The sequence below is a fragment of the Patiria miniata genome, unplaced genomic scaffold (assembly GCF_015706575.1).
Source record: "Patiria miniata isolate m_02_andy unplaced genomic scaffold, ASM1570657v1 HiC_scaffold_17, whole genome shotgun sequence".
Taxonomy (NCBI): Eukaryota; Metazoa; Echinodermata; class Asteroidea; order Valvatida; family Asterinidae; genus Patiria; species Patiria miniata.
In genome coordinates, this window is record NW_024037055.1 from 5,917,645 (window position 1) to 5,931,815 (window position 14,171).

The 14,171-nt window shown below is 41.7% G+C and overlaps 1 protein-coding gene across 10 annotated transcripts in view; it reads right to left on the bottom strand.

Annotated features, from left to right (window-relative positions):
* LOC119723636 (amine oxidase [flavin-containing] B-like) overlaps positions 1 to 14,171 on the bottom strand; it is a 44,380-nt gene that overhangs the window by 14,958 nt on the left and 15,251 nt on the right. For 2 of the 10 annotated variants that reach the window (XM_038194388.1, XM_038194387.1), the window contains exon 6: positions 11,345 to 11,492. The exons of 4 other annotated variants lie outside the window; for them this stretch is intronic. In XM_038194388.1, the coding sequence (XP_038050316.1) occupies positions 11,345 to 11,492 (148 nt within the window). Of the gene's footprint in view, positions 1 to 1,974; positions 2,120 to 5,533; positions 5,679 to 7,689; positions 7,832 to 11,344; positions 11,493 to 12,736; positions 12,867 to 14,171 lie in introns of all 10 variants that reach the window. 4 more of the 10 variants (XM_038194390.1, XM_038194396.1, XM_038194389.1 and 1 more) reach the window with 4 other exon arrangements.

A 14,171-nucleotide genomic window follows, 5' to 3' on the forward strand; every position in this document is an offset into this window, starting at 1 on the left:
CCATCATCCTAAACACACGCACACACCTGCGCTCCAGACTCGGCACCGGTGATCCTCCTTAGTCCACCGCACATCCGAACATACCAACAATAGAACAAGGGGGACCACTTCAATTGGGTCCACGCATACATCGCCGATACAATTAAATACAAGAAATCGGTTGCCAGTTCTGTGGAAAAGGAAGAACAGCGACGGAGCTGGTAAAAAGTCTGAATTCAGGTCTGGAGGGATAAAAGTAGCCACAAGACGAAATTATACCATGCTGTGCGTTGCATTCTTGAAGAAAGGTGGAGAGAATCGATGAAACTGAGACTGCACAGAGATGGTCCTCAGTCACCTGGTGAAATCTTACAGCTACTAGCTGGGCGGAGTCATGTACTAATTACTTTGACCTCAATTTGCATGTTGACCCCAAGTGGGCGTGGTAAGCCTTGGTGAAGCAATTTTGTCACATTTTTCATCATCAACGCTATGCTTTGCGAAACAGCGATGCATTTTGGAGTGTTTTCATAGAGAAAATGTTGTAATATTTAACTACTGAAAGTCTGAAAGAAAAAAAAAAAAAAAAAAAAGCAAAACAAAACGTAAATAAATTATTTTTGGATGTGGCAACTGTAACTTCAGAGGACAGTGAATTCATAGCATAGGACCTGCATACACTGGACACCTCTTCATTAACTGTTGCATTTTATGCACACTCCTTCTGAGGGTGATTTACTAGGAACCTTCCTCATTCTTGCAAATCCCAACAAACTGTGCACATAAACAATTGGACTCTGATTAATTGTGGTATGCATAATCCCACATAAAGTAGAGTCAGTTTACTACAAAGCAGTACTCATCCTAACAGATTCCAACAAACCGTGGTGTGGAGTTTGGCTGGTTAGGGATCGTTAGGGTTAATAGGCCTTTTGACGCAAACTCCATTTGGCTTTGAGAGTAAGGAAAGACAGTGCGTTCGCACTAAACACTTCTGATCGTGAATGTGTGTGTGATGTACCATGAGGACAAATGTACTGTGCAACTGATGAATGGAACAAGGGTTAACAATAGGATCTAGTTACGATGCTAGCACAGGGCCAGGCAAAGTTGACTTTTGATGATAAAAGTACGATCTTGGTCTCTCAATTTTTGCTGTAAACATTGCAAGCTTTGAACAAATATCCTCACCTGCAAAGGATGTAACTGGTTTTGTATCTTAGAAAAATATAGTGGATATTGTTTTTAAAAGTGTTACGTACGTAACGAAGAACACACATTTTAAAATAAAGTCACAAAGTGAGCATAAAATTTCATGATTCCCTAATGTTGACTTATTTAAGAAGATGTACCCTGGAGGAATGCTATCAATCAAAACCTAGAAAACTCGGAGTCAATGTGAAGAATTATTTGATATTATATAATCAGGATTTATACGTACGAACAGACTGGACATTTGTCACAAAATGTCTGTCCCTGTTCGCACGTAACCCTAATCACATCATAAATTTGAAGCCAGTGTAAAAACTGTTATATTTTGGTTTGATAACAATGAAAAATTGCTTAATAATGTCACTGGAAGTGCCTATTAGAAATTGAATTTGTCCTAAGCACCCTTTTTCTTGCAGTGTGTCTGTCCATGTTACATACGTTTCACACAGAAAAGATGCCTGTTATTAAACTGGGAAGTCACAAAAATAGAGGAAATTCAAATCTTTCCAAGAATTTGTACAGTGTTTTTCTATTTTCAATGGCACACATTAGAAGTGAAAAAAGAGGAAACCAGCTGATCCGAGGAAAAGTTGCATGCCTGCAAGAAGATAATATCTTTTGTCTTGTCTTGTCCTTGTCACTTTCAACTTAGCAACGTGCAGGAAAAAACAGAAGAAAATACTAGCTCATCTTTTACCCTTTACACGCAACATCCATAAACTTATCTAATTGGCCCATTAGTGTGGAATTGTTCACTTATCAATCCCATCATCCTCTACACACCTGAGCACCGGACTCGACATTGCCGACTCGCCAAAATGATCCATCGCACGTCTGAACATACCAAAAAAAGAACAGTTGCGAGACTTCCATGGGGTCCACGCCTATCGTACCCCTACACCATGAGACGACGAAGCGGCGGGTGCTTCTGTAGAAAATGAGGAACATGGACAGCAGGGTGACCAGATGAAAAGCGCAAACTTCCGCAAGATGCACTTCAAAATGTTGTTTAGTTGGACTAAAATGTGCTAAATCACCCAGAATTACAATGTACAAGAAACACATTATAAACACCCATGTTTACGTTACATACCGGTACCAAGTGTGGACATTCCATTGCTTTCGTGTAGTTAAGAAAAACCTGTGAAAAAACTCATTTTTCTCAAACTGTGAAAACTCTTTCAACCCGATTTTTTTTCTATGATTCCCTTTAGTGTTTCTCTTCATTCTGCCACAAATAAACCTAACCCCAAAATGCCTCTAAACCCGTTTTTCAGAAATGGGGAAACACTGTGTGGACTTTCCCAAGTCCACACAACGTCTCCTCTACTGGGTTTATGTGGACCTCTTTTGTTCGGAAGTCCACACAGTGAATGTAATGCCTACCCACCCAGTCGGATTTACCATACTACCGAGGACAATGCTTTGTGTTTCCCTTTGTCCCTGTAATATAACACTCTCCCATTGACTAAGCACATAACCGTATGATAGAGGACCGTTTCAACAAAAGACCCAACTCCCGAGGACTGAAAGGATTTGTTGTTCTCCCTTTGAGTGTCGGTCCTAGGGGGTTATGTAGTACATGTACATGTACACTTACACTCACATGCACATGTTATACAATTTTCTTTAAAGAAAAAAGTATAAAATTTCCTAGAATTTTTTTTTCACTTGTCTTACACGCCTGGCTTCCATGCCTAAGGTACTTTACTAGCTCCATGGTTGTACGGATTATGCACACCGAAGACGGACAATCGTGGAGCTTCGCCCACCAAACTGTGAAGATGAATGCAATGACTTGGTAACACGGTAAGTTCAATCATCCATATGCTATAATTTTGCCCTTTCATTGCAAGCATTATTAGCATTTCTAGCGCTATCCCCCCCAAAAATGCCGAACTTCCGAACCGACCATTTCGTTGCAGTTCAGTTCAGTTCAGTTCGGTTCGGAAGGCCATGTTTGGCTATTTTAGTCCGGTTCAGCGGTTCGGCTGCAGCACTATTTCACTGGATCACTGTTTAAATTAAGGGTCGTAAAACAGGGGCTTGCAGCTAGCCGCTTGGTCTGTACTTAACTCTAGAGGGACCAGTTTCCTAGTGTATAATGACTTTAAAATACCGGGTACAGAGCCTGTCACTTACACTGTGTGCAAGGTATATGGCCCAGAAATGGACGGGCCTATTGTTGTGTTTTTTGGGAGGGGGGGAGGCGTGCCCCGGTTTCATGGTCTATGGGATATTTGTACATAAAAGATGAAGAATCCTTAAAATAAATCCTGCATCCAGATTACGTCCAAAATCTAATCCCTTTGTACTTTTACCAAGGACCACCCCTAGAACAAATTTCATGAAAATCCGTCCACAACTTTTTGAGTTATCCTGTTCACAGACAAACCAACCAACCCCGATGAAAACATATACCTCCTGGCGAGGGTCAATAAGGACTGCTTTCGTTTCTCGATGCACCCAAAAGACCATCCTTGAATGGAATCAACTTCAACCTGACATCCACTCTGCTCCTGACATTTAGATTTTCAAACTGGCGCTGGACAACATCAACATCCACGACTTACTTCTGGAGCCCAATCAAGAATTTAGTTATTCATAAGATGGATTTTTTTTGCGTCGGGGTGATGTAAATCAAATAAGGTTTTGCCCTTCACCGACGTATAAATACTGTAAACTCAGTGTGTTACCTCCTAAGTGAAATTGGAAAAATCACTCGGGTGGGACTCGAACCCACGACCTCCTGCTTTCTAGTGCAGATGTCTTAGCACTCGACCAACAGCTAACGGGATCAGTAGGCTGGTTTGAATCTGATGTACATAGCAGTGAGTCCCGCATTAACTATTTATAAGATGGAATTTTGCATCGGGGTGATGTAAATCAAATTAGGTTTTGCCCTTCACCGACGTATAAACACTGAATACTCAGTGTGTTACCTCCCAAGTGAAAGTTGGAAAAATCACTCGGGTGGGACTCGAACCCACGACCTCCTGCTTTCTTGTGCAGATGTCTTACCACACGACCACCGTTGCTGTGCGCCTGACCATCAACGTACGTCCACAACCTTCTAGGTGTTTGAAGCAGAAAATGTATTGGACTACCATGTCAGCAGTAGTAAGCATCTGTATAAGCTGGGATTAAAACATAAACCTACATTCATAAATACCTAAGACAGTTTATCCATTCCCATTGGTCAAGAGCCTGTCACGTGGCCGGTCTTAAATGGATGATAAAGACATGGCTGGCTGGTTTCAAACACTTTTCTGGTGTCACATGAAATTTGGACTCCTATGAAATCTGGTTCCTTTTACCCTTTTATTGGTTGAACGTTCACAATCCTCACTAATAGGCATGAGCAATACTACTACTGAGTCAGTATTTCATTGTCCGAAATTCACACTTCACCGGCACAGCTGCGCACTGCGCCACATCGCACACCACGTGCAAATCTCCATATAAGGAGTTTTTTTATGACTATTCACGAGAGACACATACCATCAGATTGTGTCCGTTTCTCCCATCCACAACTTTTTGATTTCGCGATGGCCGGCTGACCGGAAAAAAACACACCAGGGAACGAAGAGAACATGCTTGCCTACACCCCCAACATAATCAGCAACGTTCTGCATAAGCCACTGGCCTCAAGCAATATGGCAGCATGCCAACTGCTTTGTCAGTAGGTTAGCTGCCGTTGGTTTTGCGACGAGTGTCCAGATGTGGCTGAAGTAAAAACATCAAAGCTTTTTGATGGTCGTGCAGCATGCATGATGGCTTCTAGAGCTACATGTATGTTCCTGAATCTACAGCATGGTTAACAAGCACAAGCAGGTTTGCCAAGACAAGAAACCCACCAGAAAAAAAGTCGCTTGAAATCATCACGCACCCAAGAAAATGACACGCTTCCAACAGACCGATCCTTCAGTTTACCAATGAAAAACGAGGCCTGATGACACGAGTCGTGTGCCTGGCAACAAGCTCATACCATTCTTGATAGCCAATGCGATCTTAAGATCATTTATCCTCATTAGCATATTCTAGAGGTTTGAAGGTGCCTTTCTAAAGGTATTTTTTTTGCATACCTTGTGCACTTAGTAACATTTCTTCTAATAGTTTTTGGTTGAATTACCAATTTTACGTTGATACTTGTTGCCAAAATTTGTCAAAAATGTTCGGGGTGCATTTTCACAACAGAAAGCATTAATTACATGTCTGCAATTCTAGCAAAACACTGGTTTTTGTCTGTGTGAATGGAATGTCACAAAGGAGGCTACGCGTTTCACTGGTTGCCAAAGCAGGATCGGTCCACTGTACATCGATCCCATCATCCACCACACACCTGAGTATCGGAATCACAATCGCCGACTCGCCAAAACGATCCATCGCACGTCTTAACATACCAACAAAAGCACAGTCGCGAGACTTCCATTGGGTCCATGCATAGGATACACCTACACCAAGAGCTCATGAAGCGGCGGGTGCTTCTGTGGAAAACGAAGAACATGGACAGCAGGGTGACTAGAAAAATAAACTGAAGGTAAATTCCGCCAGCTGCATTTCCAAATGTTGCTAGATTTAACAAAAATGTGCTAAATCACCCAGATTTACAGGAAACACATTATAAACACCCAGTCGTGTTTTACTATACTACTGAGGACAATGCTTTGTGGTTCCCTTTTCCAGGATTTGAGGCTACATCCTGGCCAAAAGGCCTAGGGAGTTACCAGTAGGGTTAATAATCCTGTGTCGTCACTCTGCTGGAAATTCGAAATGAAAAAATGAAATACCAGTCACCTAAATGTACTTTCACCCACATGAACTTTCTCAGTCATCACCACAAATAAGGACAGCCTTTCGTTTCTCAATGCACCCATCTGCTCTGCTCCTGACATTAAGACTTTCAAGCTGGCTCTGGACAACATAAACATCCAAGATTAAACTTCCAGAATCCAATCGAGAATTTAGTTGTCGCACACCTAACCCTGACCAACGTACGTCGACGACCTTCTAGGTGTATCTTGGAGCAGAAAATCTATTGGACTATCATGTCGGCAGTAGTAATGATCATCTGCAACTGGGATAAACCTTAAACCTACATTCATAATACCAAAGACAGTTTACTCATTACTATTGGTCAAAAGACCGGTCTCAAACGGATGATAAAACACCAGCTGGCTGGTCTTGAACATTTTCCAAGTGTCACGTGAAATTTAGACTCCTATGAAATCCGGTCCCTTTTACCCTTTTGTTGGTTGAACGTTCACAAGCCTAAGGCATGAGTAATACTGCCAACGAGTCAATATCTCATAGCCCTAAATTCACACTTCACCGGCACAGCTGCACTCAGCGCCACATCGCGCAGTATGCACCAATCTCTATATAAGGAGTTGTTAATGACTACTCACGAGAGGCACATACCATAACATAGTAGAGGAGTGTTTAAAAAAACATGAAGTAAAGTTGGTGAACAAAAATCATTGAAAATGTACAATTTTTGACTTGTTTTGACTTTTTGACCGAAAAGGTGTCTATGAATGGGAATAAATACATGTACTTGGCCAGTTTTAAACGCTATGTTTACGACCGGTTTGGACGCTTCGGCTCTTAATCTTGTCAACTGGATGACTAAAGTGGTCTCCATCACCTGTGATGGACGAACAAGCCACGAGAACGAGAACTACAACCCTTTTTTGTCATTTGATTACATTCTAATGAATTTTAATAACAACAGACAAAGTAAAACACAAAACTGCGTGAACATGCCAGGTGCAATCAATCTAGAGGAAGCAGGTGCATTGGGAAAGAACTGGGAAGTGACAAGTGGAAGCCGTGCATTGTTAAAAGCAATGAAAGGAAATCAAAGCTGCAAATGAGTTTACTTTGTACTATGTGTTGAAAATGATCTCGGTCTTGTAAGATCAAATTTTTACATGCCCTCACACTGGATTGTGGTACTTTTTGAGAAAACATTTATGTGTGCATTATGCACTGTAGTTTCATTTACATTCATTAAAACGGGTAAAATCTTCTTTAGACTGTCGGTGACTTTGGCATGGGGTATCAGCAATAAAAGCTTGTTATACATGTTTTTTGTTATTCAATCAATGAGCCCATTGCAGCTACGCAATGTCGCGCACTGATCCGACAAATTACAGCAACCGCGCGCACGTGTGCGTCGTGCTAATGCTTGCGCGCGCTTCGCCGAATTACAAAACGAGCTACTAATTTGAATTTCCTACGGTGCTTCTTAAGAAGCACCATTGGAAAGGCCTTCTTTTGTTGATTTCTTCAAAATGACAGCTTGCCAGAAAGAATAATTTCACAGGGAGTTTAGTCCCCTTGCTATCTTTCAACCAAGTGTGTTTTTCAACAATAATTACGCCAGTTACTTTTTGGATAGCTGCAAATGATGGACTCTGGCTTTAACTGATTCAACTCTGGTTGCAAGGCACAGAATCGGTCAATCGTGCAAATCAATCCCATCATCCCACACACCTCGGCGCCACTCTCTGTGACCTCGCGCCGACGCAAGCCGCCCTGCTCCTTAGCGTGCCGACAAAAGTGCAGACAAGACATTTCAGCCGGATCCATTGTCAATTTGAGTCTGCAGCACATAGTTAGAAAACGACGAGTGTTTCTGTGGGGGAATAAAAAGGAACAGAAGCAGACTGGTGCTTAGATCTGAGCGCATTACATCAGGGCTGCCAACTCTCATGCACTGAGCGCGACAGTCACACATTTCAGGTTATTCTCACGCTCTCAAGCCCACACAGGATTTCTCATGCTAAAAAAAATAAAATATAACAATAAAAAATAAAATAATTAAGTATTTAAGAATCTTACAACTTTATAGAACAATTACTCAGGGATTTCTGGTCGCACGACGAACGATTGCATTGGCTGTCATCGCATTGGCAGCATACAGTGTGCAAATTTCCCACTGTGCTCAACACACAAAAACGATTTCTCATCGGGGAAAACCCCTCAGCACGCAATATACGCAGCAGCGGTGACGGTGTCATCGCAAAACGGAAACCCACATATTTTCCGAGCGGTTTCATATTCCTATGATATCTGGACTCCCAGATAGTGATGATTTTTTTGGCGATTTGCTCCAAAAAATAATGATTACAGTGGTCAGAAATTGCCTCAGATCGCACCACAGAGCATCTAGAATCCAATTTTTTTCGGGGTCCCGCCACGCCGTTAGGGCTTCGCGCCCTCCATCGCCAAATTCTCACTCTTACCTCTCACTCAAAGTTGGCAGCCCTGTTACATGTACATTGCAATCTGATTGCATGGGTACTATACTGCAGCAAATCAGCTGATTTTATCGCTGCATGTACAAGTGACTGACTTGTGATTTAAGGTGTGAGTGACCACCGATAAAAATAGCTGCAAACAGCTGAAAAAGGTGTAAAATAGCTGAACTTTGGAAATCTCCTATACTTTTGTACACAGCAAGTGAGGGAAAAAAGCTGAAATCCAAAAGAAACAAAGCTGATATCAGGTATAAAGCTGAAAAAGCTGAAAAAGAAATAGCTGAACTTTGGAAATCTCCTATACTTTTGTACACAGCAAGTGAGGGAAAAAAGCTGAAATCCAAAACAAAAAAAGCTGAAATCAGCTAAAAAGCCGAGATTTCACATCCCTGTATAACTGTACAACTCTCATACACCTACAAGAAAATCCATCTTTTTGTAAGAACAACTTCATAGGCAGCTTGCCGTTTGGTCCTAAAGCATTCCTTTCACATCAAGTACGCTGGAGTTTAGGAGCTATACTATTCTTCCCCTATTAAAAGAGCCTTCGACAACACTGACAGTACCGTATGTTACCAGAACGGTTGATGTAAATCTGAAGACATACATGATAATTATTTCGGTCACTCTGCAATCGGAATGGCCTACCCCATTTTCGATTTTGCTCAGCCTTATTCAAATAACAGTGTACATGTAAACTGAAAAGTCTGGCCAAATGGGGATCAACACGGCCGGTGGCATTGATGAGTCAGCTCATTACTCAAAAGCCGTGCTAATCCGAGTTTGGAACTACCGGCCTCACTGATGGTTTGGACCAATGTCAACAGCCGAGCCAAAACTGCAAAAAAAACACTTCACTGGCATTCAAGCTTGAACAAGTACTGCGGCGGTAGCCCAAAGCAATCAGCTCCGATGGTACTGCAGTCCACCGACTGCTTCCAGAAGACGTCCTGTCTCAAATTGGTTTCGCATCCCCCAATCATCCACAGACCCGGTGCATACCGTGCTATGCATACTATATAAAGTTATAATTCTAACAGATAATTACTATTTAAACAGGAATTCCCACTTGGTGTACATCTTTTGGGTTTTGAACTTCAGGTTAGACAAGAGTTTCTTAATATACAGTGTCTATATTTTCCGCAATGCGGATAGCCTATCACGTTTTAACCTGAATATTGGAACTAGAGGCCAGTCACGCAAGTCCATACATACACGGCGCGAAATTTGCAAAAGTTTGGCACAATTACTCTGGTACCGGTATGATAGATGAAATCTGGTGCACTGAACAAAAAAGCTGGGAAGCTATAAAGGGAAGCCGTGCAGTTTTAAGGTAATGAAAAGAAAAGAAAAGAAAAATTGCGGACGAATTACTATAGAGGTACATGAACATCAAGGAACCAACGCGTTGAAAAATCGCGACATTTTCGTGGGTATTTTAATCTGGACACATTTTTGTGCACCTTATACTGGATTATGGCACTTAAAAAAAAGGGTATTGTCAAATGTATAGTTTCATTCACATTAATAATAATAATCGGCATTTAAGAACGCTCTTATTAGTTAACTAAATCACAGCGCTTACGGTATTATTATTACCCCTGATCATTGGGCCAATTAAACATTCCAAATACCACCTCAGCTCCCTGGGGAGTATACAGCTGGATGCAGCCTGTTAGGTGCAAGCAAGCTTATTCAATCACAATAACCATCTCTGCCCTCACGGGTACCCATTTACTCCTGGGTGGAGAGAAGCAATGAGTGACAAAGTGCCTTGCTCAAGGGCACACGCACCATGACCCCGGCTGGACTCGAACCCACAACCTGCAGCTTTACCCACAGACCACGAATCCAGTGCCCTTAACCACAAGGCCATGTTTATTAGAATGTCGATGACTTTGGCATGGGGTACCAGCAATAAAAGTTTGTTAGACTTGGTTTTTGTTTAGTAGTTCGCAGAGCGCCCTCAATTAGTCATGCCTGCAGCCTTTAGGACATGTGGCCAGTTAAGAAACCAACTTTATCCGATTAATACACTTTACATTGATATCAAAGTAAAAGGTGATGATTTACATAAGCAAAATTTTAAAAAAATTAAGAAAACCAGACATGCCCATCAACGTACTGATACCGATATCGATGGTGCTTAGGCCAGTATCATCACCTTGGAGTTGGAAGTACTTTATTTATAATGCAGCTTGTCATAGCCATAGATACAAATGTATAGAATAAAATGACTAGATCGGCAGCGCGTTCACACGCGCCCATTCACTGTGCGATAAATCTCCGCCATTTTTTTTGTCTCTCGTGGAAGCGCAACAAATCAACATAAAGTAATGTATCTTTCCTCCAGCACGTGACCAAGCTCAACGCGCGCGAAGCTAGAAATGCACACCGAGTATTCACGCGATGTGTACACGAACGCTTACACGTTGGTTTGCCGCTTTTCATTTCGGCTATGGGATAGCCAGTTTATTTTCTGCAAAATAAACCTGTTTTAAGACAACCAAAGCTAAGTAGGCCCTAGTCATAATCATAAGCATATTCATGTTTAAGAGATACTGATTGAAATAAACAACAAGAATAGACTGGTGTTTCAACATTATGGGAACGGTGTTATCTGATCTATGCTCTTGTGTTTTTAATTAGAATTGAAGGTCTGCCATAAACTCGTATTGTGCGTGTCAACGGCGTTGCGTTCGTCACGTCTAGCGCGCAATTTGTATCTTTCCTCCAGCACGTGACCCTCCACGCAAGGCTGCGCATGTGGACGCGCTGCCGATCTAGTCTTTTTATTCTATATCTATGGTCATAGCATACACGCAGATTGCTTTTCTACTCATTTCTCTGCTCGCAAGGCACAGAATCAATCCCATCATCCCACACACCTCGGCACCATCCTCCGCAGGACCCTGATGATGCAATACATGTATGGCCGCTTTCTTAGCGTGAAAACAATAGAACAGACAGGACAACTCGGCAGGTTCCGCTGCCAGCATAAAACTGCAGCACATCGTTAGAAAACGACGAGTGCTTCTGTGGGGGGAATAAAAGGAACATTAACAGACTGGTGCTTAGATTTGAGGGCATTGCATTGCAACCTGATTGCATGGGTACCACACTGTAAAGTTGCTGATTAATATGATGACTCGTGACCGAGTTGTGATGAACTGTACAACTCTAATACACCTGCAAGAAAATCTATCTTACTGGCGCACCACTCAAATAAAAGGTCTTGTTGTCCCCTTTCATTTGATGCCACCTGCAAAAATTGTGATGCTTGTAGTTGTGACGAAGTCATAAATGTTTTCAGCCATCTCCACAAAAAACGAGGAGACTCCAATCTTTACAAGACTTTGTACAGTGATTTTCAATTTTGAATGGCACAAGTGTGAAGTGAAAAACGAGGAAATCAGCTGATCCGAGGAAAAGTTGCATGCCTGTGAATAGTTATGAATACAACGCTCTTTTGTGGTGACACCCGGTGATAGGTGTAATCGGAAATGAACTACATGTACATCTGTGTACCAATATTGATACTACATTATCATTATGCCCATTATCCTACATGAACATACCGTACATTCTCTGAACAATAACCAAAATAAAATACAAAAAAAGAACAAGTAAAACCAGATAAAAAAAAGAAAAGTTTAGCATCCCCACCACTTCTTTTTGGAGGCCGCCTCCTGTTTTTTTTGGGTTTTTTTAATGAAAAAGAAAAAAAACCGAAAAAATGAGAAATTTTAAACAGTGACATCATTTTGACCTCTTTGTCTGTTGCATCTAGCCCATATAAAGCTGGTATGTCATTTCCTGAGTCCAATGGCGGCCATTTAAAAACAAGCTGGCGGCCATCTTGAACAATAACCCGGCTGGCTGTTTTGGAAAATAGCTCGGGCTGCCATTTTGGAAAAAAAATATAAAAGAAGGGCCTCCTCCTTCTTTTTTTCAAAATGGCAGGACGCTAAACATGATTTTTTTTATATTTGGCCCAAGCAGAAAAAAAAGGAAAATCAGCACAATTACTTACAAACGTAAGCTGTTCAAGAACAGAATTCAGAAAAACGCAGAACAAACATAAATTATTGATCAACTTAAAGCATGTGCCAGCAAAAAAAGAACGAACGAAGCATGTGAAAGCCGACATACGGTATGTATGACTTGACAGTTTGCCTTGTTGTGCGAAACGGTTTGGGACAATTATACATGTTGCATAGCTGACATGTACATGTAGCTGGTAGATGTAAAAGAAGTGCATAGTTTGGCGAAGCACCAACCTGCGCAGCATTTTCTGTCCTGACGTTTCCAGCCGATTTCAAATACCAGCAGAACGCTAAGACCGATATTTCCCAGGGTTCCACGCACCAAACCACACTTGTGAGATACCTGACGAAACGTCGACTGGTTCTGTGTTCAGAAATGGACATATCAAATCCTTTATCCTCTTTGTTGAGATTAGTGGTGGGAGAAGTCGGAGATTTCAAACTCCGGTTATCCGAACCTTTTCAAACCGAATAACGGTTATCCGATTTTACAGGAAGCTCCCATTCATTCCGCTACAGTCATGTGGGAGCACGTGTGGTTTAACGGTAGAGCATGGAATTCATGACGGTGAGATTGTGGGTTCGAGCCCCGTCGTGGCCATACGTGTTGTGCCCTTGAGTAAGCCGTTTTACCTCAATTACTCCTCTCAACCCAGGTGTTAAATGGGTACCGGCATTATTCAATGCTGGGAAGGTACATGTACATAACAGACTCGCTGTGGAGGAGGTGTGGTGATCCCTCCACAGCAGCATTTCATGGACTTGAGTCTGGCCCAATCGCTTTGAACGAGATATAGTGCATGGGTTTCATACTCAAGCCATCTCTATTATCGCTAATTCAAACCAGAGTTCAGAGTACGGCATAAAATTAAAAGCAAATGCTACAAAACCAACCACTTAGAAATACCACACTGGTAGTAATGCATATCTCTTTTTAAACTCATTAACTTTTAACAACAGATTCCACTCTGGTTTTGATTTTATGAACCATAACATCCATTACAATTTTATGTAGAGAATAGTTAATCTGTTAGTTGAGGACAGAGATTGATATGAATTAGATGAAGAGTTGAAAAAAAAAAACCCAATTGAATGGGTACAATACCGGTACATGTACATGTTGGTGTTGTATGATCAGTGCTTTCCTTGAACTTGTGGTAAAAATGCAACAAGATTGCTTAGGTGGAACTCGAACCTCTGACCTAACTATTGAAGACACCTTACCACAAAAAACAGCATCTCAAGTTAGCATTTGAATAGTTGTTAAGAATGGAGTTGTGCAAGATTGTTGCCTACTTAACCGTGCTGCATCAAACAAGATCTAACAACAAGCAGTAAGCTAGTTCGGTATTTCAACTGCGCATGCGCACAATGATATGGGTCGCGGTCATTCAAATAATCGAACGCTCATCGAAGGCGCATGATCGTGCAGGGACACAGGCACACTACGCTCACGTGTTAATTACGAGCAGTAATTAACGTAACATCACGTAGCATCACGTAGCATCACGTAGCATCACGTCAGCGATTTCATCCCAAACTACCTTTGACCTGGACTTCCAAAGCGAGATACCAAACTGGCCTTTTGCTGTTTGATCTTGTTCGTGAGGCAGTAACAGGGAACTTAGGACACCGTTTTTTGTTAGATTTTGTTGGAACCAGGAGGCTT